The sequence below is a fragment of the Scyliorhinus canicula genome, chromosome 5 (genome assembly GCF_902713615.1).
Source record: "Scyliorhinus canicula chromosome 5, sScyCan1.1, whole genome shotgun sequence".
Taxonomy (NCBI): domain Eukaryota; kingdom Metazoa; phylum Chordata; class Chondrichthyes; order Carcharhiniformes; family Scyliorhinidae; genus Scyliorhinus; species Scyliorhinus canicula.
The window spans coordinates 52554222-52582202 of NC_052150.1; the positions used below are offsets into that span (position 1 = coordinate 52554222).

A 27981-nucleotide genomic window follows, 5' to 3' on the forward strand; every position below is an offset into this window, starting at 1 on the left:
AATTTCCTTATAGGTCACACACCATCTTGGAACTATATTGCCCTTCCTTCACTGCCGCTGGATCAAAATCCTGGAACTCCCTTCCTAGCAGCCATGGGTGTACCTGCACAACATGGGCTGCAGCAGTTCAAGAAGGTGACTCACCACCACCTTCTCAAGGGCAACTGGGGTGGGCAATAAATGCTTGCTTAGTCAGCGATGCCCAAATCCTGTGAACAAATAAAAAAGGTAGTGCGAGATTGCCATCATTTGTATGGCCTAGCCTACAAGTAGAAGAGTAACAAGCTTTCTTTTCTGAAGGCAATCAGAAAATCAAAATATGTTTTTGTAACAATCTGAATATTTCCATGGTTATTTTTCTCATGCCAGCTGAGAAATAACCAGATAGGTTTCAATTTCAAAACTTGCCAGAGTAGGATCTGAATTCACGACCTGTGGTTTTCTAATCCAGTACCATAACCACCAGGGGACCTTATAACGCCTGCATTTTTATACACCCTTCAGATATAATTTGGTTTGGCTTGGCAAGCGCCCTTGTGCAACCATGTTTCTGAAAACCATATTATGGTACTGTATAGAAATCTGATCACCTAAAAAGCAAAGTACTGAATATTACAGAGAAAAACAGGTCAAATTTGTTTAGTATCAATTTGCTTTTCCAATTATAAATAATGTGACTGTGCTCTGTTGGCATTCAAGATTCTACTTAAAACATGCCTCCTTGATGAACCATTTGGTCACCTCTATTTTCTTGTGGTTTAACATCAAGCATTGCCTTACAGTGCCACATCTTATTGGAGAATTTACCATTGCTACACGAGAAACAGACTTGAGGCACAGAGAGTGACCATGTTTGGGAGGTGGGGGAGGCAGGGAAGAGCGGCCAGGACAAGGCATGAGCCGGTGAGAGGGAGATGATTGATTTACGTAAGTGATGAAGGTATTTATACTCCAGTAGTATAGTAAACAGAATTTTATATGTTGAATTAGGTTGTAAAACAGTAGTCTTACTCATTTCAAATCAATGCAACATCCCCTATAGAAGCATAAGGATTTCAAGCTGCAAGGTTGCTCACTGCGCCACATCCACATTTATACAGACTGCATTACTCTTGACCTGTCATTTCTTTTAAATCATACAGCTTGTAACAAATTGATGTTAAAAGTTCCATGCACAACATGGATATAAGATGGTGGAAGCAGAAGAGAGGAGGTTTAGGACATGCTGGGATGTGTGTAGCTATATCTTTTATTAATCACCTTAAGCGAAGTTGACAGGGTTTTTACAAGTTGGCTCCTTGATAGCTTTTCATCTGGGCATGAGACCCAAGCAAAGGAGACACAGACATGACCCAGAACTGCAGTCATGTTGCACAAGGCCGCTAGCTTGCACCCCTGAATGGTCAGATGGCAAGCTCCTAATATTGGCCATACCTTTGAGAGACCGAATGAACAATGACTAAACCTTAAATCAGATCAAAATAAACCTGGGTTGCATTTGTCTGCCTCTGAACAGCTGTTTACAGAGAGCAAGTCACAGAACTTGGAGGCATGATACATGCAGTGCAACCATCAAACGCAGATATGGGCAGGATTCTCCATCCTACTGCGCCACATTTCTGGTTCAGCACGCCGGCGGGATTCTCCATTTCGCTGGCTGGTCAATGGGGTTTCCAATTGTGGGACAGCCCTACACCGTCGGGAAATCCCTGGGCTGCCGGTAAAACGGAGTATCCCGATGGTGGATAATTCAGCCCATGATATTTGTGGCAAGACTTGTGAGGTAAGTGAAACAGTGCTGAGCTCCCTTTTCATAGAATTTACAGTGCAGAAGGAGGCCATTCAGCCCATCGAGTCTGCACCGGCTCTTGGAAAGAGCACCCGACCCTATCCCCATAACCCAGTAACCCCACCCAACACTACGGGCAATTTTGGACACTAAGGGCAATTTATCATGGCCAATCCACCTAACCTGCACATCTTTGGACTGTGGGAGGAAACCGGAGCGCCCGGAGGAAACCCACGCACACACGGGGAGGATGTGCAGACTCCGCACAGACAGCGACCCAAGCCGGAATTGAACCTGGGACCTTGGAGCTGTGAAGTGATTGTGCTATCCACAATGCTACCATGCTGCCCTCAATTTTGCGCAATTATTTTTAAACACAACTGTCTTCTAAAGGTACATGGGTCTAAACATATCCAATAAGTATGAACGTCTCAAGTCTGATAGTTTATGCTGAGTGGAAACATTACAATTGGCCTCTCAGCATCTCAGTTATGCTCAAATAATTTGTTCCCAAAATATGTTTTTCTACAACTTGCTGGATGTGCGCATTTATGTCGGAAGAAAACAACATTTCATTTTAGACACTCAATTATCTAGGATTAAGCATAAATAACGGTCACTTTGATGAGAAATGAGACGGTAACCGTCATCTGTGGACCATATCCTAGCTCAGGAGCTGAAGGAAGGAAATTGCAGAGAGAAAGATGAAAAAACAGTTAAAGATACAGTAACTTGAACTTATTTTAATTTATCATTAAAAACATTTATTTCTCACCATCTGCATTTTTCAGCTGTGCTTATATGAAGCAACACCCTGAACCCTAGAACAGTTGCAATATCTGTGGGCATCACCAAACCTACACTACAATTCACATTTCTTAAACCAGATCAGCTAATGTTTTGCTTCTGAAATTTCAGGAAAACCCTATTTACATATGGGTGCTATTCGAGAGCTTCGAAACTATCAACTGAAAATAAAATCAAGCATCATATCAAAAAACAGAAGTGAGAAATGACTCAAATGAAACAGCATGTAATTGTAATGTCAATTTCTAAATATTAAAAGGGCATTTTTTGATGTTGGGAGAGGGAGATTCCACCCAGAGTCAGCAGAACAGCATCTTGCTACCGATAAGCAGCCATTCCTTTTGGTTATAATTTGTAAAACAGATAGGCTTGGAGCAAAGGTCCCGCCTAGATAGAGTCACAGTTTGAGTGGAATAACAGGTATAACATGAAAATTGTGGAATTTAAAAGTGAGTAAAATAAAAATTTACATTGGAGTGAGTTCCATGATCAATGTTTAGAAAACCATATTTTCACAAACTGGATTTTTGTTTTAAATTATGGAAAGACAGAGTATTATTTGGTCACTTGCATTATTTTTAAAAAGTAGAGTTTTCAAGTTCACCTTTGGACTGGGAGCAAGCTTCCCTTTTTCAAGAAATCCACTTGACCAGATGGTACCTGAATAAGCTGTGTGTGTGTGTGTTTTGAACAGCAATCACTTTAATTGATGGGGAAAAAAGACTGATAAAGGCAAAGGCTAGTGATCTCCTGGAAATCTCATGACAGAGAAGCTTTAAAATTTGGGCCTGTTATTTTTGAAATCAGTGTGTTTGGCAAATAAGCCAAGAAGGAAGGCTGCCCTAACTCGTGCTCTCCCTGTCTGGCCTGAAATTCCATGTGTGGATTCCATCAATCTGCAGCTAGAGAATCTTCATCTGTGCATAACATGTCTGCATTTGGAAAATTGAAAAGCTGAGACGAGAATAATTTATTCAGCTCTAAATATTGAGAACGTGCGGTCATCTACTGGGATCAATGGCCTGTCTTCACACAAGGAAGCTCCAGATCTACTGTACCAAAAACCCTTACCCTTTATTTTATAAAGCCTATCCTTCAAAGCACATTGATGCAAACTTTGTTTGTCATGCGCACCTGTGTGAATGTGCGTGCTGGGGTCTTTTAAAAAGGGATAGTTATACTTCCAGAGAATTATGTATCCCAGTTCTTGCAAATTGTTTTTTAAAACGTTTGTCTTATAATAAATAAATCATTTAGTTTATTGAAAGAAGCCTGGTTAAAGTTGCTTTTATTCTGGGTCTACCAATAGTAAAGATAAATAATTGGCCATTTTGGTGATTGAATTAAACCTTTAAACCACTGGTAGAACCCGAAGAGTAGCGGGGCTAGATAATCGGTTTACTCCTCCGCAACACTTTTATACTGACCTCTACGTCACCACAACCTCTCCTGACCCCTCCACTGTCTCTAATTAGCATCTCTGCTGGGCAAACATCCAGTATTGGATGAGCAGAACTGAATAGGGAAAACTGAAGCTTTACATTAACCACACTCCATCCCACTGCTTGGCAACCATCCTAGACTGAACTTTGGTGGCCCAGAGATGAGCTTCCTCCAACATTTATGTGCTTTGCTAGGACCATCCATTTCCACTTCCTGAATGTGTCTGCCTCAGCTGATCTGCGGCTGAAACCCTCACCAATGCTTTTGCTACCTCAAGACTTGATTATTCTAATGCACAACTGTAGTGGAAAGTTGTGTGTGGAATCAGAGAAGATAGGGGAAGCGTTAAATGAATATTTTTCATCAGTGTTTACACTGGAGAAAGACAATGTTGTCGAGGAGAATACTCAGGTACAGTCGACCAGGCTAGATGGGATTGAGGTTCACAAGGAGGAGGTGTTAGCAATTTTGGAAAGTGTAAAAATAGATAAGTCCCCTGGGCCAGATGGGATTTATCCTAGGATTCTCTGGAAAGCCAGGGAGGAGATTGCAGAGCCTTTGTCCTTGATCTTTATGTCGTCTTTGTCAACAGGAATAGTGCTGGAAGACTGGAGGATAGCAAATGTTGTCCCCTTGTTCAAGAAGGGGAGTAGAGACAACCCTGGTAATTATAGACCTGTGAGCCTTACTTCGGTTGTGGGTAAAATGTTGGAAAAGGTTATAAGAGATGGGGTTAATAATCATCTTGAAAAGAACAAGTTGATTAACGATACTCAACACGGTTTTGTGAAGGGTAGGTCATGCCTCACAAACCTTATTGAGTTTTTTGAGAAGGTGACCAAACAGGTGGATGAGGGTAAAGCGGTTGATGTGGTGTATATGGATTTCAGTAAGGTGTTTGATAAGGTTCCCCACGGTAGGCTATTGCAGAAAATACGGAAGTATGGGATTGAAGGTGATTTAGCAGTTTGGATCAGTAATTGGCTAGCTGAAAGAAGACAGAGGGTGGTGGTTGATGGCAAATGTTCATCCTGGAGTTCAGTTACTAGTGGTGTACCGCAAGGATCTGTTTTGGGGCCACTGCTGTTTGTCATTTTTATAAATGACCTGGAAGAGGGTGTAGAAGGATGGGTTAGTAAATTTGCAGATGACACGAAGGTCGGTGGAGTTGTGGATAGTGCTGAAGGATGTTATAGGTTACAGAGGGACATAGATAAGCTGCAGAGCTGGGCTGGGAGGTGGCAGATGGAGTTTAATGCGGAAAAGTGTGAGGTGGTTCACTTTGGAAGGAGTAACAGGAATGCAGAGTACTGGGCTAATGGCAAGATTCTTGGTAGTGTAGATGAACAGAGAGATCTCGGCATCCAGGTACATAAATCCCTGAAAGTTGCCACCCAGGTTAATAGGGCTGTTAAGAAGGCATATGGTGTGCTAGCCTTTATCAGTAGGGGGATTGAGTTTCGGAGCCACGTGGTCATGCTGCGGCTGTACAAAACTCTGGTGCGGCCGCACCTGGGGTACTGCGTGCAGTTCTGGTCACCACTTTATAGGAAGGATGTGGAAGCTTTGGAAAGGGTTCAGAGGAGATTTACTTGGATGTTGCCTGGTATGGAGGGAAGGTCTTACGAGGAAAGGCTCAGGGACTTAAGGTTGTTTTCGTTAGAGAGGAAAAGGCTGAGAGGTGACTTAATAGAGACAGATAAGATAGTCAGAGGGTTAGATAGGGTGGATAGTGAGAGTCTTTTTCCTCGGATGGTGATGACCAACACGAGGGGACATAGCTTTAAATTGAGGGGTGGTAGATATAGGACAGATGTCAGAGGCAGCTTCTTTACTCAGAGTAGTAGGGGTGTGGAATGCCCTGCCTGCAACAGTAGTAGACTCGCCAAGTTTAAGGGCATTTAAGTGGTCACAGGATAGACATATGGATGAAAATGGAAGAGTGTAGGTCAGATAGGCTTCAGATGGTTTCACGGGCTTCAGATGGTTTCACGGGTCGGCGCAACATCGAGGGCCGAAGGGCCGTACTGCGCTGTAATGTTCTATGGCCACCCTCCCGTCTTCCACACTCAATGAACTTAACTCTGGCTGCATCTTTTTTAAAATGCTTTATTCCTTTCGGTCACAACACCCTGGGCTAGTGAGCAGTCAATTCCAGATCCACTTGACTCGGAGTCACAAAATAGAAAAATGCCTGAAATCTTTGGCCCTTGGCTGCCCAACAATCACAGCCACCAGGTTTGTAAATGTAAACACAATTACTGTTTATGTTTAACAAGAACTATAATGAAATATGCAGCAGATACAACCGGTTAACCATTATCTAATTCCTAATCCCCTCTACTTCACACACACGGCAGACAAACACGGAAACAGGGGAGGGAGAAAATTATAAGGAGAAGGTTACACCCAGGTCTCTGGTTGTTTGCAGACTGTAATGTGTTAGAGAGAATGAGAGAGAGCGAGTGAGCGATCATCCTACACAGGTAGGATCCAATCACCACCTGTTATAGGGCAGAATACGACCTTTTGACCAATTCATTGGCCACCATCCAACCAATTGAATGGAGTCCCACCCCTTCTCTCGGAAGCCACAAATCTGGGTTTGGCTGTCCAAAGCTAGCAGCACCATATATTGCAACTTCTTGAATTCTTCATTCTCTCTGCTGCTGGATTTATAAATACATGTCCATTAAGCATCCATGGATCAAAAATGATAAAGGCAAAAATAAAGGGGTTGGAAAGGGTATGAACAGGACACTTCCACTTTCTTGATGTTACAATGCCAATGCACAGATTGGACGGGGCAAACCCTTCATCCATCTCTTTGCTTGCTCCAAAAACCAATTCAAATTCGAATTGAATCCAATTCACAGTCCCCATAAGAGAGAAATACAAGATCCAAAAGTCCTGTTTACCTCGCATTCCTCTGCTCACTGACCGAGATTAACTCCTGGTTAAACATGACCTCTATTTCAAAAAGCTCACTGGGGGTTTTAAATTCTCCATGGTCTCATTCCTTCCCATTTCTATACCCTTATCCAGTCTTACAACACAGCGATCTCCAATTTTGGCCCCTTGAGCTTCCTTGATTTTAATCACTGGTGACTATGCCTTCAGCTCTAAAATCTAGAATTCCCTCCCTAAACCCGTTCAACTCTCCACCTCGCTTTCCTTCTTTAATATACCTTAAATCAACTTTGATCAAGCTTTTAGTTATCTGCCTTAATATCAGCGATATAGCTGTGTCAATTTTTTTTGAGAATGCTATGAGATGTCTTGGGACATTTAGCTACATTAAAAGTGATATATGAATGCACAAAGTAGTAGCAGGTTCAAAAGTCAGTTCTTCTGAAGCAGCCTCTGCTCATAAAGCTGCTCATGCTCCCAGGGCAGGAGGTTGATTTTCTGCTGATTCTGCTCTTTCATGTGTGCTCATTAAAATGCACTCAGAGTTTCAGGCACATGGCAGCCATGGTCACATTAAACCATTGTTAAAGACCTGCAGCTACAATAACCAACCATCCACTGGAGTCTCACTCAGGTCTACTTTCTTACTCATGTTACGATTACTTTAAATTCAGTCAATTGATCTGCCCTTGGAGCACAAGACCCATTATCAGCAATCATATCTTTTTATTAAAACAGTAAAAAATATATACAAGGCCAAACGGTGCAAACAGTAATTTTGTGTTGGAGAAACAGGGTACCCTCCCCTCAGTACCAATGTACGGGGAGGGTGGTGGCTACTCTGAACAGTTCACAACACATTTCTACAAAAAAAAAACGGTACAAGCACTAAACTTTGCACTGGAGAGACCAGATGCCCTCACCTAATTGCTGCAATTGAAGAACCAAACAATTATTTGAACAAATTTCCAGTTTAAATGAGCTTAATACAGCAAACTTGAATTAGTCCCTGGAACACTGGCCATGTCCCAGTCAATAATAGATGACAATCGATAATATTGATTGACTGCACTGATTCATGAGATTTTATACACTGGGTGTAAGCAATGAGTGAAGAAGTGTGGGTATACCTTTTGGCAAAACTGGCTCAAGTTCCAGATTATGCCCCAGTCTTAATATCAATGTTATGTTCCCAGTGGATTAACAGAGATTTATTGTGGATAATAAGAACTTTGAGCACTGCAGGGTTATGGACTTTTGTCTGCCTTTTACTCTTTTTGTATGCTTTTTCTTCTCAAAATTTTTCTCGTGAATTTTCTGTGGTGCCTCTGGGGTTTGGGCAAAACTCAGAGCTGGAGTTTGTGGAAATGGGCAACAAGCAACATACGGGATAACAAAGATACATCTATTCCCTTTGCCATGAAGTGTAGATCAGCACAGGGTCTGAATAGAATAGTGAAGGAACTCCATGGCATCATCATGACCCAATTCCACTGTCCCAACACAAAGGATTACACAGTACAAATTTCAAGGATAAGTAGTACTACACTCTTAATCTCAATCAACTAGATTGGCTGCACTGCTAAAGTGAACCAGTGAAATTGTACAACCTGGGGAAGACGATTGTGATAGGGTGTTCATTACTATTTCTTAGCTGTGATACTTCATTCTACGAATGAAGCTGATATATCTCAATGTTTTAGACCACTATTTTTAAAACCTTATTACCTGGGACACACTTTGGCCAACTAGCTGGCCTTTGGGACCACATGACGTTTGCTAATATCCTTATTCAAAACAGTGTTCGAGACACCCACAGCCAGGCCTGTGGCACCACAACTGGTTCTGCTGTCGAGCAGGTTTGGGCCAAGTCCAAGCGACTGATAGTAGCAGGAGACTCGATAGTCAGGGGCATAGGCAGGCGTTTCTGTGGCCACAAGCGGGACTCTAGGGTGATGTGTTGCCGCCCTGTTGCCAGGGTCCTGGATGTCTGAACGGCTGTAGGGCATCCTGAAAAAGTAGCGTAAATAGTCAGATGTCATTGTCCATTGGTACTAACGACATTGGCAGGGAGAGGGAGGAGATCTTGCAGTTACTTCATGGAATTAGGTCAGGAGCCAAAATGCAGGACCTCTAGGGTAGTAATCATAGGATTACTCCCCATGCCACGTGCTAATGAGGCTTGGAGCGGAGAGATAGTACAGTTGAACACGTGGCTAAAGAGCTGGTGTAGGAGGGAGGGCTTTAGAGATAGGGATTACTGGGATGCCTTCTGGGGAAGGTAGGATCTGTACAAGAAATGCGGGTTTCACCTGAACTGGAGGGGTGCTAATATCCTGAGCGGGAGGTTTGCTAGTGCTGTTCGGGAGGGTTTAAATTAAACTAGTGTGGTGGTGGGTGGGAACTGGACCAGCAGGCCAATAAGTGTAGAGACTAGGGGGAAAAAAAAGAGACTTGAGATAAACATATGGCACGCTTGCATTCATCAGCCGGGGCATTGAGTAGAAGAGTTTGGAAATCATATTGCAGCTATATAAAACCTTTGTTAGGCCGCATTTGGAGTATTGCGTGCAGTTCTGGTCAGCACATTATCAGAAGGATGTGGAAGCTTTGGAGAGAGTGCAAAGAAGGTTCACCAGGATGTTGCCTGGTCTCGAAGGTATTGGCTACGAGGAGAGGTTGAATAAACTAGGATTGTTTTCAATGGAAAGACGGAGGCCGAGGGGAGACCAGATAGAGGTCTACAAAATTAAGAGAGGCATAGACAGGGTGGACAGTCAGAGGCTTTTTCCAAGGGTGGAAGTGTCAATTACAAGGGGGCACAGGTTCAAGGTGAGGGGGGGAAGTTTAAGGGAGATGCGCAGGTTAATTTCTTCACACAGAGAGTGGTGGGTGCCTGGAATGCGCTGCCAGAGGATGTGGTGGAAGCAGGCACATTAGCAACATTTAAGAGGCATCTGGATGGGTACATGAATAGGGAGGAAATAGAGGGATGCAGACCGAGTAAGGGCAGGTTTTTTTTTAAAGTTAGGGCATCATGATTGGCACAGACTTGGAGGGCCGAAGGGCCTGTTACTGTGCTGTACTTTTCTTTGTTCTTTGTAAAGTGTTCTTGCCCTCAGACAAGGGAGGGAAAATAAATGATCTAGTTTTCCTGTTCTTATTCAATATCCAGTAGCCTCTGGTATGTTGAATTTATGTCAACATTGAGTGATGACAGAATCATATATGCCTGTGATGTCCTCCCATCTATAAAAGCTCACTGTCAAGGGTCACACATGAAGGATACTCATGAGATTTACTGGAGGGCTGACAACAATTGTGAGCCTGCATTCATTGTGGGACACTGCCTTGAGTAAACAAAGACGTGAAGGAGGAAGACTGAGCTGAGGAGAACCAAGAACAAATATCAGTGTAAGAGAGCCATTTGTGGTTTGTGTAAGTAAAACAGCCATAAACCTGAAGATAGTGTTATTAAAATCTTGATTTATAATTGGCTTTGATGCAATTCAATTATTTGATGCAAGCTTATTCAACTTCAAAGTAGGGTATTGCAAACAAGTACTCCAATATTGATGCATGCCGACAACACTAAAACTGGCCCACAGACAACTGACAAACTAACTCAGACATAATGTACATTGAAAAAAGTTCTCAAATATTCATAATGCTCTCAGGTATGCAAGTACACACACACACATGCACACGCACACACACAGGGCTGACCTTGGTGGTGAGTCCCTGATGGTCTTTTTCTGTTTCTTTCGGTTGCAGGATGGTCTCCCAGAGGGTTGTATGGTCCTCTTAATGTCATCCACTAGACCAGTGTTCTGTATCGGGGCAGAAAACATGGGGTCCATGTCCAATGGGGTGGAAGTGCAGATGGACCACAACTGGGCGAATTCTTGGGCCGCAGCTTTGGGCAGCAGAGGTTGAGGAATCTGCCAAACGTTTCGGGGCACATGATTTTAGAAATGGAGCCGCCGCCAGGAAGGGGTTGGTGGGTTGGCGGAAACCGCGTGGCTTACAGGAAATCCTTCAAATTACTGCTCCCTCCAGAGGACTGAATTGACATTTTAGGCCGGATTACCCTGCAGGCTTCTGAATGCTGTTGTTTGGAAACTCTGCGTTAGTGGCAAATGGATTCAGAACACAGACCCTTAGCCCCGCGATCCACAGTTTGAAAAACTTTGATTTAGACTTCAATGTAGGAGGCATGGTTAAGGAGTTTGCAGGTAATACAAATATGGCTGTGATTGATACGGAGGAAAGGAACCCTAAATTTCAGGAAGATATCAATAGACTGTGCTGAGCAGAAAAGTGGTAACTAGAATTTAATTAAGAGAACTCCATTTGGGGAGGACAAATAATGCAAGGCAATGCACAATAAATGCTAGGAGACTAAGTATACACACATTCACTCTGTGAGCAATGCAATTGGAGCTCCACAAGTCATATAAACAATTATGCAAGGTATTATTCCTCCACCCACACAAACTTCCTGTCAGCATTTACCATTCTGAATTCCTAAGTCACCATTTATAATGGGAACTGCCCACGTACATTAGTCACCCTCCAGAGGTACTACGATAAAGGAAGAAGTCAAGACCAAGTGCAGTTAGGTGAAGCAGGATTAGAGGACAGGATTTAATTGAATTGGAACATGCAGGCATAATTCCTTATCCATTTACTATAGTCCATACATTCTTTCCAATTTCTATGTCCAAATTTATAACAGAGACTTGTGTATGATGTAAACGTCGAACATCAGAAATAGATCCTCCAGCCTGTGGTGGAATGGCTGGTGGCGGGGCAAAGAAGGTGTAACTTTGGACTCGATTCAACTAATTGAGAACCAGTCTCATAGCGAGCGTGCCGAGAAACACGTGGCTATACAACATGACTTGCATTGTAAAAGGGGCCTCAGCGGGGAACACGAGGCTAAGGCCGCACACCGTTTTGTACACAGGAGCTCTGCTCAATAGATTTTTGATATATACAAATACACATGTGTGGTTTTATGCTTCTTTTCTGCATTTTACAGGGAGACTTTTTGGTACAGGGCACAAAGGATATGTGACTAAGAATTATGTCAAACATGTATATGTACTTACTCCAAAATCAATTCAGGTGCTGTGCAGCAAAGAGCATCAGAGACACATGTCTGCATATTCGACAGCTATTTACATTAGCACGAGTAAGGTAGAGTTGATTTGCAACAAAAATAAAAGCATATTTATTGCAAATATACACATTTCTACTGTATATTTTGCATTTGAGAGCATGTGTTATGTGAAGGATAATGTTGCAGAAGGAATAAACAACAGATATGACACTCAACTGCATATCTCTAACACACCCTGTAATATTCTTCAAGTCAGCTGTCACTCAGTTATGCATTTTTAACACACAACTTTCCATCATTCATCCTTGCTGTACTTTACCTAATCTCTGGTAGAAAATAACCTATTCAATATAATGTGTCCAGTGACTTCTGCCAAATAAATAAATGAATAAAGTATCTGGGCCTGCTACTGAGGACAAATAGGTTTGATTTTTCTGCTGACCTCAACTGTGCTGCTTTGGAAAAGGAGATACAGGAAGCCAAATCTTTTGTCGTGGGTATTAAGACCATGCAAGAAGCCAGAGAACCATATCTCATTGGCAGTTGGTGCATGACTGAGGAGACAGGGTAGAGGGATTGGAGGGATTGATTGAGTGAGTGAGTGTGAGTGCTGACTCCATGACATAACCTGGTGTACTAAGGCTACAGGTTAGGTAGGGAAGTTGAGACAGAGCAAGATGGATTGCAAAGTGCATATCTTAAGGGTAATACAACAGGATACATAACATAGAAGTGTGCGCAGAAGTATTTTATGTTTATCCTCAGATGATTTTTTAAAAAAACTTTATTAAACTGAAAGATGTTAATGCTGAGGACTGGTACATCTTTCTATTTTGGGAATCTAGAATGATTATCAATTATCCTCAGGTTAGGCAGCATGGGTTAGCTGCAGTGAAGCTTTGTCTAGTTTGCACAAAATGCTGATATAACTAGATCTTCTGCACCAGCTCTGCTGATGGCATCCAAGTGAGTCTGACAAATGAATGCCAGTTTTGTAATGTGAATTTATATCCTGTGGAAATTCAGTTTAGGCCACTCTAACTTACTTCGTCAAAGACCATTTGACTTAATTCAATCCCAGTTCTGGTCGTCGAAAGGGATGCATAATAATCCACTGGCTCAATTTAGTACATCAATTCAGATTTAGGTGTGCAGGAATTGTGGCAATCAACATTTTTTTTAAAATGACATAATCATCACATATAAACAGCCTTGGTAACAAATCTAACAACCCCAAGTTTGCATGTGAGAAACACTGGTAGCATAAATATCAGACTTTATCACTTACGGAAATATTTCAGTGAAAAAATATTTCCATTGATATGCTATCAGAATAGCAATGTGCCATTACAGGTAGTTTCCACAGATTTTACTGGGCTGGAAAAAACAAAGTTGAAAACGTATTGCAAGAATCATAAATAATCTTGGAATGTGGCAACTTAGGGGTCGGAAAACCACCTACATGTCACATGGCAAGTTTTCCCACTACAACAGCTTCTTTCTCAATAGATAAGCAATATAATTCTTACAAAGGGTTTGTACCAGCTTAACAGGCTACTTATCAATAAAGAGTTTAGATAGTCTTGTTTGTATCTCTGGGTGATAGGAAGCCTCTTCTACTGGAGTGGTCATGATATCAGAGGCTCTGGCTAATATTCTGCTGTTCACAAAGTAATATTCTGGCAATTGCTTCTTCCTTCATGCAGGGTAATTATTTTTTGAATAGTTTTGCTTCATACAAGAGCAGATTCAAATTGAATGGTTCTAAGAACAAATTGCCAGTGACTCATAAATAATGACAAAAGCCAAGAGGCCGAGTTCCTGCCTACTACCAAACATTTGCTATTTTTTACAAATGGCTGAATGCCAATGTATGTGGTGAGTCAGAGGAAACACTGGAAGTTTCAGAGTGATGGAGGTGGGGTGAAGTAATAAGAAATGCATAGTGATAGTAGTAGTGATAGTGTTTCTTTCAGTTCAAATTTTGAGCCACAATGGGCAGTGAGAAAGTGGCTTTTGATTGTTCCCTAGGATTCACGTCAAATCAAGATTTTTTTAGGGGTTGCAAAGTATAACAATTAACGATGAATAGACTCAAAACATTGATTTCCATTACAAAAGGAAGCTTTTTGGTCTATTGTACACATTGGCCCCGATTCCTCAACTCAGGGAGTGGCTGCGACTCAGTGTCAGTACTCCTGTCTCAGAGTCAGAAAGTGATTGGTCAAAGTCCCACAACAAACATTGACCACAAAACCCTGGATGATTCTCTGGTGCAGTGCTGAGGGAATGCTGCACTGACAGAGATCTCACCTTTCAGAGAAGACTTTAAAACTGAGACCCAGTCTACCTTTTCAGATAGATGCAAGAGATCCGTAGGCACAGCAGGGATGCTCTCCTGGTCAGAGCCTAAGAGAAAAACCATGGGTTTCTCCTGTTTCTAGATGCTTTATTTCACCTCTTTCTTCCAACATTTAGGTACTTAATGTGATCAGGCAAACTCTTGAAATGCTGCCTTTCATTTTATTTAAAACAAAGAGGTTAAAAAAATGTCAGTCACAATCTCACTGAATGGCGAAGCAGACCCAATGTGCCGAATGGCCTGTTTCTGCTCATACGTCTTATGGTCCTTGTTCAAAAAAGTGTAAAGATAATCCATGCAACTATCGGCCAATCAATTTTGCCTCTGTGGCTTTTAGAAATGATAATTCAGGGCAAAGTGAGTAGTGACTTGACTTGGGAAAATGCTTATTAATTCATGAAAGTAAGCATGGAATGGTTAAGGGCACATCATATTTAACTAACTTGACTGGAGTTTTTTGATGAGGTAGGGGAGAAGGTGAGAGTAATTTGTTGATGTGGTATACGTGAACTTCCAAAAGGCATTTGAATGAGTACATCACATAACAAGCTTCTGAGCAAAGTTAGAGATCATGGAATAAAAGGGGGCACTGGCAAAACAAATGAAGATTAATAGCGAGTTTCCCAGAGATCGGTGTTAGGAACATTGCTCTTTTTGTTATGTACTAATGATCTAGGCCAGGGGTGGGCAAACTATGGCCCGCGGGCTGCATGCGGCCTGCCAAATGTCTTTATGCGGCCCACCAAGATCAAGTCATAAAAAAAAAAAATTAAAAAAACATTTTTTTTAAATGGTCAATGGGGGGGGGGGGGGGGGCTGTTGGGTTACTTACTGGTATAGGATGGATACGTTGACTTGAGTAGGGTGATCATTGCTCGGCACAACATCGAGGGCCGAAGGGCCTGTTCTGTGCTGTTCTATGTTCTATATGAGGCGCCCAGAATCATAACTGGGTGAAGTAATTATTTTACTTACTATACTATGCGGCCCTTTAAAATTGTGAATTTCTGAATGTGGCCCTTGCACGGAAAAGTTTGCCCACCCCTGATCTAGGCCCTACAAGGCACAATTTGAAATTTTACAGATGACAAAAATTTAGAGAAGTATTGTGAATTTTGAGGATAATGTAAAACTTCAAAACAGGTTAGTGAAATGGGTGTACAGATGACAGATATATGAATCATAGAAATTACAGTGCAGAAGGAGGTCATTTGGCCCATCGAGTCTGCGCCAGCTCTTGGAAAGAGCACCCTACCCAAGCCCACACCTCCACCCTATCACCCTATCCCCACAACCCAGTAACCCCACCCAACATGAAGGGCAATTTTGGACACTATACATAGCCAATTCACCTAACCTGCACATCTTTGGACTGTGGGAGGAAACCGGAGCACCCGGAGTAAACCCACACACACATGGGGAGAGCGTGCAGACTCTGCACAGACAGTGACCCAAGCAGGGAATCGAACCTGGGTTTCTGGAGCTGTGGAGCAATTGTGCTAACCACTATGCTACCGTGCTGCCCAGTGATTCATTTTGGTAGGAAGAATGAGGAAAGACAATATAAAATGAAGGAAACCATTCTAAAGAGGATTCAAGAACAGAAGAACCTGGGGCATGTGTGGAAAGCAGTTAATAAAACTCGCAGGATCCTGGGCTTTAGAAATAGGGGTGTAGAGTTCAAAAAGGACATTATGGTAAAATATTTACGTACAAAATAAAAATCAAATACTAATGCTGGAAATCTGTAATAAAATAAGAGGCTGGAAAAACTCAAGATCTGGCAGCGTCTGTGAAGAAAGAAACACAGAGTTAACATTGGTGTGACTCTTCTTCAGAGCAAAACATTGGTTTGTCCTCAACTGGAGCAGTGCACACAGGGCACCACACTTTGGAAAGGCATTAAAGAAGGTGCAGTAGAGATCCATGAGAATCTTTAGTTCCAAGAATGAGGAACTTCAATTACATGGATAGAGAAGCTGAAGCTACCCACCTTGGGAGAAGGTTTAGAGGAGATTTGATAGAAGTTTTTAAAATCATGAGGGGTTTGGAGAGAACAGAGGGGAAAAAACTGCTCCCATCGGCAGAAGGGTGGAGAATGGGCAGCACGGTAGCCTTGTGGATAGCACAATTGCTTCACAGCTCCAGGCTCCCAGGTTCGGTTCCCGGCTGGGTCACTGTCTGTGTGGAGTCTGCACGTCCTCCCCGTGTGTGCGTGGGTTTCCTCCGGGTGTTCTGGTTTCCTCCCACAGTCCAAAGATGTGCAGGTTAGGTGGATTGGCCATGATAAATTGCCCTTAAGTGTCCAAAATTGCCCTTAGTGTTGGGTGGGGTTACTGGGTTATGGGGATAAGGTGGAGGTGTTGACCTTGGGTAGGGTGCTCTTTCCAAGCGCCGGTGCAGACTCGATGGGCCGAATGGCCTCCTTCTGCACTGTAAATTCTATGATATCTATGAATTAGAGATCGTGAGGACCAGGCAGGCTCCCTTTCGCATTAAAGGAAAGCAAAAGTAGTGTGTGTCGCGAAGGTTGGCTGGTTGGCAATAGTTGGTCCCAGGAAAAAACTGTGAAAAACACTGCTCTATGTAGCCTGTTTCATGGTTGGTTCTACAAATCTGACCTGAGTACGCTCCCTGAACTTTGTCCTCGAGACTACCTTTACCAATTTATTTTGTCTAATCTGTACAAATATTAAAGTCATTGCATGCATTCTGATAAAGAACCTCTAATTTTGGTCTTTTTACCATTTTCTCAACTTTGGTCCTATTGCCTGGTGCAATCCATGTTTGTAAGCTCTGTACCCACCTATAACGCTCTGGTTATCATGACCCATATATACTGTTATTGCCTTGTCCATTCTCTTTAACGTCTAAATTTCCCCATGAATGATCGCTCTATCCCACTATTTAGTTTAAAGTCCTACCTATAGTTCCAGTTCCTTGATTTGTTAGGACACTGGTGCCAGCATGGCTCCCTCTTTCCCCAGTGTGCCAGTGTCCCATGGATTGACACTCTCTTCTCCCATTCTAATCTTTCAGCCAAGCATTCAACTCTCTGCTCTTACTGACCCTAAGCCAATTTGCTCATACTTTTAGTAATCCAGGGATTATCACCTTTTGGTTCTGACTTTTCATTGAACTCCATGCTGCTCATACTCCTTGAGCAGAACCTCCTTCTTAGTCCTACCTCTGTCATTGGAACCTACATGGACTACAACAACTGGATCCTTCTTCTATCCCAAGCTCCTCTCCTGCCCCAGGTACATGCCCTTAATCCTGCTACTGGTAAGCAACACAGCCTTTGCAAAACTCACTCTCAGCTGCAGAGTACAGGATCTATCCCCTTAATTAAACTGTCCCCTACCACTGCTACATTCCATTTACTCTCCCAACTTGAATAACCCACTACACCACGGAATATGGCCAGTTTGCTCTTCCACCCTGCAGTTATGCTTTCATCCCGACAGGCTTCAAATGCAATGGCTGAGGCTCCTGCAGTGCTGCCTTCTGGATCCCCATGCCTGCCTCACTCGTAGCCACACCCTCTCCCTTACTTGACCACAGACCAAATATGAAGTGCCTAACCTAAGGGGTGTGACTATCTCCTGGAATAAAGTGCCACGATAACTTTCTCCATCCCTGATTCATGAGTGTCTGAAGCTCAGACTCCAGCTCATCAACTCGGTGCCAAGTTTCTGCAGACACTAATTGCAGAAATGGTTATTGTGGATCATACTGGTGTTTACGAGCTTTACCTGCTACAGAAGCAACACTTTATGTGCCCTGCCATCTCTGTTGTAGTTCATTTAACTAACTAGGTTTCCAAATTTACATATCACTCCATTGTCTATTCATAGCTTTTAATCTAGCTAATAACTTTGTTTAAGGTATTACAATTAATTTGATACTTTAGATCATTACTGTAACTTAGCCCAGTCCCAATTTAACCATTTTTAATAGTAATAATAATAATCTTTATTAGTGTCACAAGTAGGCTTACATTACCACTGCAATGAAGTTACTGTGAAAAGTATATAAAGTACACTCCTTACACCTTGAATTCACACACGCACCAAATTTCCTTTCACCCTGATGGAATTTCCACTCAGGTGAAGCTGCTCTTTGCTAATACTTTTACTGTTAATGCACTTAGTGTTTTACCTGCCCTGGTTGAAATTTTTAATTTCCTGGCTCTTATTCAAATCAATGCTCCATTTCAGAGAGAGAAACCAAAAGAAAAATAAATACTTAACTACTTACCTCCGCTCCTGTAACATCACTTATTATTTTCCCCAATTTTCTCGAACTCTATTTGAAAAAGTGATCTGTTCGCTCCCATTGCAGCTCAAACTTTCTCTGACTTGGCCTCGAGCATTCAAGGGTTGTCATTCGTCACAACCTACTGGTTTCATGAAAACTGCAAATTGCGCTAATCTTCCCTGTGATTTTCCATGACATTTCGGCATTTGCAGCTTAATTGGCAGGTAAATTTGTCAGAAAGTCAGGACTAGTAATTAATAATACAAATATCCTTTAATGATGTGATAACTGTTAATGTGTCTCAATCAATCTCTCTTGCCCAGAATGCAAATAATAAAAATATGGCGTCTTCATTACTTCAGGTTGCAAATTGAGAGATTTTTAAAATGTCAAAATTTTAAATATACTTCTCCTGCTTTTCCTATTTTTCTCACTTTTAATCAAAATTTTCTTTCCCTCCCTTTACTACTCTTTCTGCATCTGATTTGGTATTGAATTCACTCACTGGGCGCGATTTTCCCACAGCGTTTCGCCCGGAACCAATCCCGTTCTGCTGGTGCATCGCAGGAGTGGCCCAAGACAGGCTTCGTGCCAGACACCGGGCCGATCTCGAGTCGGTCGACCTGCTATAGCTGGTGCAATCGGGATCTCGCCCAGCTGAACCATTAGCCTCATCTAAATATTCCTGGTTGGATTGAAGGTGGTTGTCTTGAGGCTGTATTCTCCCAGCTCTTGGAAGGCACCAGCCACAACAGCAAGGTGTCACCTAGGCGTCAACTAGTACTAGTTGCCACAAGCAGAGGCCAGGCATGACAGCCAATCCAGGAGTCTCTGATGCCATTGTTGCCCACCTGGTGGTCGGGGACAGGACAGGCCCTGGTACTCCCTCTTGCACCCGGGGGATGGTCATGAAATTTAGGGGGGGTTAAAGAGGGGGGTCCTGAAAGGGTGGGTGGGGGGCTCTCAGCACCCCCCCCCCCCCCAACCATAAACGGGCTATCCCTGGGTGGTCAGGGCTCACGCCAATGTTTATTGATGGGCATTGGGGTGGGGAGATGCCCATTCTGGGTCAAGGGTGTTCCCATATCTGCAGGGGCGGGGGTGGATGGGGGTCACATTGTCCGTGGGGGCCCCTAAAGCTCACTTTGACATTGAGGCACCCTTTCGAAATGGCACCCCAATTTCTGAGGACGTTAGGTTTGGTAGGCGAGTTTAATTCCTCACTGCAGAAAAAAAATTCAACATGTGGGATTAACCCGTGAGAAAACGATTAAGTGTGGGCGAATACAGGTCTGGATCTCACCAAAAAGCTGGCAGGAAACACCCCGGCAAACCCGCCCAAAATGACACTTCTTTTTTTGGATGACAGTGCCCACTAATTGGACCTCATATCTCTGTCCTTATTCTGTTTATTTCTTAACCCTTTACTCTCATTGGTTAAGGTGGTTAAGGAGATTTGTTCCACTGTTTACCAAGGTTCCAGATACCCTATTTCTCTCTATCTACCGTAACTGTTCCCCTTAATATCCAGAAAACTTTGATCAAATCTACCCTTACTTAATCTTCTAAATCCAGGGGACACAACCCTATCTTGGGTAATCTCACCTCATAATTTTTTTTTTAATAAACAATTTTATTGAGGTAGTTTTTGGCTTTATAAACAGTTACAGACATCATCTGATAGAAAGCAAAAAAAAGGCAAAAATGTGCAAACATCCATGCACTTTCAATACTTCAATCATAACATATTGCACAAGCCCGCTCCTCTCCCACCGGTACTACCCACCATATTTTCCCTCCTACTCTACTCTCCCCCCCCCCTTCCCCCTCCCCCTCTTCCCCCCCCCCCCCCCCCCCCCCCCGCCCCCACCCCCTGCTGACGCTCACTCTCCCGCAAAGAAGTCAATAAATGGTTGCCACCTCCGGGCGAACCCCTGCACAGATCCCCTCAAGGCGAACTTAATTTTCTCCATACCCAGGAAACTCGACATGTCCGCAAGCCACACCTCCGTCTTCGGGGGCTTTGAGTCCCTCCACGCCAATAGTATTCGTCGCCGGGCTATCAGGGAAGCAAAGGCCAAAACATCGGCCTCTTTCTCCCCCTGGACCCCCGGGTCCTCCGAAACCCCAAACATTGCCACCCCTGGACTCAACACCACCCTTGTTTTTAGTACCCGGGACATGACCCCCGCAAATCCCTCCCAGTACCCGCTCAGCTTAGGGCATGCCCAAAACATGTGCACGTGGTTCGCTGGTCCTCCCGCGCACCTAGCGCAATTGTCCTTTATCCCGAAGAATTTGCACATCCGAGCCACCGTCATATGGGCCCGGTGAACGACCTTAAATTGAATCAGCCCGAGCCTAGCACATGTCGCGGTCGAATTTACCCTACTCAGGGCCTCTGCCCACAGCCCATCCTCCATTTCCCCGCCTAGCGCCTCCTCCCATTTAAGTTTCAGTTCCTCTGTCTGGGACCCTTCCTCCCTCATGAGCACCTTATATATACCCGAGACTCTACCCTCCCCTTCTTCCCTCCTAGAGACTATTCTGTCGAGGATCCCCATTGGCGGGAGGCGTGGGAAAGACCTGTCTACGAACAAAGTCCCGCAACTGTAGGTATCTAAAATAATTTCCCCTTACCAACCCAAATTTCTCCTCCAAGCTCCTCAGACTCGCAAAGCTCCCTTCCAGGAACATATCACCCACCCTTCCCGCCCCCGCCCGCCGCCATACTCGGAACCCCCCATCCATACTTCCGGGGGCAAACCAATGGTTGTCGCAGATTGGCGCCCAGACAGACGCCCCAATCTCCCCCACATGCCTCCTCCACTGGCCCCATATCCGCAGGGCCGCCACCACTACCGGGCTGGTGGTGTACTTGGCCGGCAGCAGCGGTAGAGGAGCCGTGACCAGGGCTGCCAAGCTGGAGCCCCTGCATGAAGCCGCCTCCACCCGCTCCCAAATAGACCCCGTACCCACCATCCACTTCCTTATCATAGCGATGTTGGCCGCCCAGTAATAATTGATCAGACTCGGCAAAGCCAGCCCTCCCTCGCTGCGGTTCCTCTCCAACATCGCCTTCTTCACCCGCGGGGATTTTCCCGCCCAGACAAAGCTCATGATCAGCCCGTTAACTCTTTTGAAGAAGGACTGTGGGATAAAGATCGGGAGGCACTGAAAAATAAACAAAAATCGAGGGAGGATTGTCATCTTTACAGTCTGCACCCTCCCTGCCAGCGACAGCGGGAGTGCATCCCATCTCCGAAACTCTCCCTTCATTTGCTCCACCACCCTGGCAAAATTTAACTTATGCAGCCTGCCCCAGTCTCGTGCCACCTGGATTCCCAAATACCGGACATTTTCCTCAACCAGCCTAAACGGTAGCCCTCTCAATCTGTTCTCCTGGCCCCTTGCCTGGACCACAAACATTTCACTCTTGACCGTATTTAATTTGTATCCTGAGAACTGGCCAAACTTCCTCAGCATTCCCAGTATAGTTCCCATCCCGGCCACTGGGTCCGACACATACAGGAGCAGGTTGTCTGCATAAAGAGAAACCCTATGTTCAACCCCGCCCCTCACCATCCCCTTCCAACCCTCTGCGGCTCTCAGCGCAATCGCCAGCGGCTCTATGGCCAGCGCAAATAGCAGCGGGGAGAGCGGGCAGCCCTGTCTGGTCCCTCGGTACAACCTAAAATACTCCGACACTTCTCTGTTGGTCCTGACGCTGGCCCTCGGGGCCCGATACAATAATTTGATCCAGTCCACCAATCCCTCCCCGAACCCAAACCGTCCGAGCACCTCCCATAGATAGTCCCACTCCACCCGGTCAAAGGCCTTCTCGGCGTCCATTGCCACCACTACCTCCACCTCCCTACTCACTGGGGGCATCATTATCACATTAAGTAATCTTCTCAGGTTGGCCGCCAGCTGCCTACCTTTCACAAACCCCGTTTGATCCTCCCCAATCACCTCCGGTACACAGTCCTCCATTCTACCCGCCAGTACCTTTGCCAGGAGCTTGGCGTCTACATTAATCAGGGAGATTGGCCTGTAGGACCCGCACGCCTCCGGGTCTTTACCCCGCTTCAATATCAGTGATATGGTGGCTTGTGACATTGTCGGCGGCAGGGTCCCTCTGTCCCTTGCCTCATTAAAAACCCTCGCCAAAACCGGGCCCACCAGCTCGGAGAACTTCCTATAAAACTCTACTGGGTATCCATCCGGCCCCGGGGACTTCCCCGACTGCATGGCCTTAAGGCCCCCCAATACCTCCTCTACTCTAATCGGGGCCCCCAGCTCTTCCACTCGCCCTCCACCTACTGTTGGGAATGTTAACCCGTCCAGAAACCTTTTCATCCCCTCCGGTTCTTCCGGCGGCTCCGAAGTATACCGCTTACGATAGAAGTCCCGGAATACCTTATTCAATTCTGCCGGGTCCTCCACTTTGCGCCCCCCCCCCCCCCCCCCCCCCCGTCTCTTACTCTACCTATTTCCCTGGTCGCCTCCCTCCTCCTGAGTTGCTGCGCTAACAGTCTGCTAGCCTTTTCCCCATGCTCGTACACCACTCCCCTCGCCTTCCAAAGCTGTTCCACAGCCCTGCTCGTGGATAGAGCCCCCAGTTCCGCCTGTAGTCTCTGCCTCTCCCCGAGTAAAACCTCCCCCGGGGACTCCGCGTGCTCTTCATCTATCCGACCCATTTCCCTGACCAATCTATCCATCTCTGCCCGGTCTGCCTTGGCTCTGTGGGCCCCAATTGAAATCAGCTCCCCCCGCACTACTGCCTTTAGCGCCTCCCACAGGGTCGCCGCTGAGACCTCCCCCGTGTCATTCACCTGCAGGTAATTTTGCATACATCTCCGAAGTCTCTCGCAGATCCCCTCCTCCGACAGCAGTCCCACATCTAGCCTCCATTGCGGGCGTTGATAGCTCGCTCCCCCAAACTGCAGTCACCTCATAATTTAACCACTGGAGTTTAGGTTTCAGGCAGGTAAATCTTTGCAGAACCATTTGGTTTACACAGGATAACTGAGAGTGGAATCACAAAAGGAAGCACACAATTCCATCTCTGACAAGGAGTTTGAAGCATGATCATAACTGGAGTACAACACAAACAGCAGGAAGCAAAAAGGAGTGTTTCATGTGCTCCAGCCAAATGTGGCAATGGATAGCAAAACCAGTTCTTGTCCCCCATAATATTCAAGTCTGCGTCCCTTGGACTTAAGTAAGCAGAGAAGAGTGCCAAACCAGGGTCATGGCCAGAATGGGAGGCGCGTGATTGATAATGATCAATGCAGTGGAAACTGATTAATATGCTAAATTTCACAGCTCAGAATACCGATGTCTGAAAGTCAGCATATCAACAGGATCTACTGTAAAGGAATCAGTGTATTAATCCTTCTAGACTAGGCTATCAAAAGGCCCAAACTACTGATTAAATTCAAGCACTTCACACCATTCCCCCTAAAAAGGACTCATCACGTGCTCACAGATCTTTTGCATTTTCATAGCATTTTGCTAGATGAACCCTCCGCTAATATGCTGTTGCGTTTTTCTTGGGCATAAAAACTACTCAGTTTTGATGGATGACATAAAATGAGATTAATGGCCTTGTAGATCTGGAACCATTTTGTGATCTCCCCAATCCACAACTGCCTTGTGATCCCCTGGGCCAGCAAACATTCTGTAATCTTCCTGATCTGTAACTGACTTGTAATCTTGCGTGAATTAAATTGGATTTAATATTGTATCTAAAGTGATACTTCTAAATGACCTCTAAATGTTTCCCACAGCCTACAATCCCCACCCCCGAAGTGTGACCACTGCCTTTCACAAGCAGCAATTTGGAGCCATACGTGAAAGTTATGAGGAAAAGACAAAACAAATCATCCGAGGGATGTGGCATAGCTAACATCGAAAATCATGATCCTCAATTGTTTCTTGAATCCACTGTTCAATCTGCAGAAGCTCATTCTGAGCAAAACAGGTTTTTATTCATCAAAAAACTATGCAAAAATAAGCAAGATGGCATCCTGGCTTTTTTTCTTTGATAAGGCGATCAATGGTAACGAGGTGGCACATTATTGAAAACCTTAAAGTTTTATTTTATGCCAAGCCTACATTATTTTATGTTGAACATAAGTTGTCAAAATTTCATTTCCACTTATTAATCACCTGAAGTGTGTTTAACAGTTTCAAAATTTCATGTTTACCGATCTTATTTACTTTCAAACATATTTACCATTTTGCTCTTCAACGTCCCATCACTGCTCCATCTAAAGGCTCAGCAAATAGCTGATGAAACTGTATGAGTCAAAGTAACCCAAACCCTAACTCCTATAGATGGGGAGGTTTCTGTGTTAGCTCATTTTAATGGCACCAGTAGATACATTTCCACACTTAGGAATCAGTTTTTATTGACAACTTAAAAAGCTGGTGTTTTATTTATTTTCCCCACCAAAGACAGAGGAAAGGTAGTAGACAAAACGGAACTCCAAATATCCAGGTAAATGGAGAGAAAAATCTGTTCAAAAAATAAATTTGAACATTTCAAAAATGAGAGGAAAAAAACATGCAATTACCACAGTTAAGCTAAATGACCACTTGTAACTATTCACACAATACTCAGATAATACTTTCAAGGGGCTCATCATCTGATGCACATTTAACACCTAGATAGTTTTCTTTAAACTAAATAGTACATATTTCTTGCTTTGGCCACAATCCCATACTTGCCACTGATATTGAATAACAGAATTGTTGGCGATTACATCAATGGGGAACATTTGTGACTTTGTTTTAGGTAAACAGTGCCATGGTATATAATGTGTGCCAGCCTTTGATTTATACTCTGCCTTCATGGGGTTACCACTTTGGTAACTGCATTAACATGCTGCCTCTGCTCTGTACCCCACTAAGAAAGACTTGACATTTGTATGATAGTAGTACCTAATGATCCAAGATCCCTTCCAATAAATTCAAAAACACAGTCTTTCTTACTGAAAATTAAGTTCTGATATGTGCAGTCATCACATCAGTGATATCCATAGCAAGTATAGTAATGTGCGTGGTGACATTAACGTGACTATGTACACGCATCTCTCGGATTGATATTTGGCAAGAAATGAATGCGAAATGACAAATTTGGATGGCAATTTATTTTACTGATTTACCACCCAGAAACATAATTGTGTGAATCTATCAGCGGAAGATTGACACAATCCTATTATTCAACGCTACTCTTTGCAAAGAAACATAAAATGCTCCAGTTGACCTGGTCACTCATACCTGTGTTCGGTGTTCTCCAACTGCAAACTGCAATAGAGCAAAGCTGGAGGTGTGACTGCCTTCAACGCGCTCCACAGTACTAGAATCAATCTTCAGGTCACTGCTGATTTCAGCACTCTGTATGAAGTCCTCGGTTTTTAAATCTTCAACTCTCTTAAGCTCTCCATTAGCTAGCTGTATGATTGATCCTTTCATGAAGTAGGGTGGCAGTTGATTAGAAGCTGCGACAGGAGAGTTCACTGACTGCACTACTGGCAGGTGCACTTGGGCCTGAACGACGGTCGTGTGGTAAGTTGGCTGTGTGACAAGCGATTCAGGATGATAGTTCTCGGTCTTGGGACTGGCCGTGCTGACAAATGGATGAGGCACTGCAGCAAACTGAGGAGATGTCGTAACTATTGTAGACGCTACCCCTGATGCTTCAACCGCTGCACTGCATACAGGAATGAGGAGGGGCTGGCTGCCTGGGATTACCAGGTGTTGTTGCAGGTTCCCATGATAACCAAGTGCTTGCTGTTGACTGCTTATGTAACCAATAAGTGGCTGTTGAGCACCAGGGTACACAGCACTGGCAGGTAGTCCTATAGAGAGGTGGTCAGTGGGATTATGGGTAGTTTGGATGACAGAATGTGGAGAAAACGCAGCCTTCCCATGATTTAAGTTAGTCTTATCATATAGTGTCAAAGGAGAGTTGACCCTGTCTATGGCCTGTTGGACCTCCAGATCTGTAGTAGGCGTGTGACTATTAGGTATCATCATTACTGAGGCTCTAGGACATAAAGTTTCATGTGCATTATAATCAGCAGGACTTGAGTGAACAACCCCATGGCTCCCATGCCTTATTTCATAGTGCCGAGAAATTGGTTTGTTTGCTGCTTTTTCCATGTTCATTTCTGTGCTGGGTGAAATGGCATATCTCCTGTTTTTTTCAATTTCACCATTTGATACTTCCCTTCTTGGAATTAAATGTGATCTGCTATCTTCAACCTTCCTTATGGATTCCCTTGATGCAACATGGTATCCGGCATCTGCATACTGGAGAACCACCTGTGATGGTGTACTGACTGAGAGGGTGTGCGGAATCAGGGATGGGTGAGAGTGTAAATGGAGGGGAACTGTTGCAGGGGAGAGGGGCCTGGTCATATTTGGAGACGAACTTGAAATTTGCACATACTGGTTTTGCACATTTGGTAGGGGTGACCCAGTTATCATTCTGTGTGGCCTGACTACCTGCTGTTCAACCTTGTGCTGGGGTGGGCTACCTATACTGGCGAAGATTGTAGAGTAGGGTTCTAGATGGGAATACTGAGATGGAGTGGCAGAAGCATTACAGGCTGTCGGGGAGATTAATGGGGAAGGGACGAATGCAGCTGGGCTGGAGTATGGTCCGCTGTAAGGTGGCCCGACAAACTGAAAAGTAGCAGGTTGCAAGGGGGCATACTCTACTGCTGTCGCAGAAGGTCCTGATTGAGCTAATGCTGAAGATGAATAAACAGCACGAAGATGTGCTACCCCTGGAGTTGGTCTAACATTCCCAGGCGATGAATAGTCCACTGCAGTCGCTAGTGGTTTATATAGCGGTAAGCCAGTTTCCACTGAGGTTTCACCTGCTACTTTGACATGTCCATATCTTATGCCCATGCTGCTTTGGCTGCTAGCTACATTGGCGAGCCATGCCAAGTTTTCACTGCGACTGCTTTCACTTACAGTAGCTGCTACAACTGCCTTCTCTGCCAAGGGCAGGGTGTTAACAGGAAACTCCCGCTTTTTGGGTGGTAAACATTCATTGCTGCGTTCCTGGTTGGATTTCATTTTTAAAAACTTGCTTAGTGTCTGTTAGGCTTTGATTCTAGTTTGATAACCTGGATGTTGCATTTGCTTTCTGGCAGTTTGTCCCAAAATGATCCAAGAACTGCATGAGGCATCATTTCTTCCAGCCAGAATTCTTCACAACTGCTCTGGAATCTGAAATGTAAAGAAAGGTTAAAAACCTCACAT

At 44.2% G+C, this 27981-nt stretch overlaps 1 protein-coding gene across 3 annotated transcripts in view; it reads right to left on the bottom strand.

Moving 5' to 3' along the window:
• Window positions 1–27981, bottom strand: part of atxn1a (ataxin 1a) — a 400286-nt gene that overhangs the window by 12007 nt on the left and 360298 nt on the right. For all 3 annotated transcript variants that reach the window (XM_038797053.1, XM_038797054.1, XM_038797055.1), the window contains one exon: window positions 25984–27948. In XM_038797053.1, the coding sequence (XP_038652981.1) occupies window positions 25984–27795 (1812 nt within the window). In that variant the 5' untranslated portion in view covers window positions 27796–27948. The remainder of the gene's footprint in view (window positions 1–25983; window positions 27949–27981) is intronic.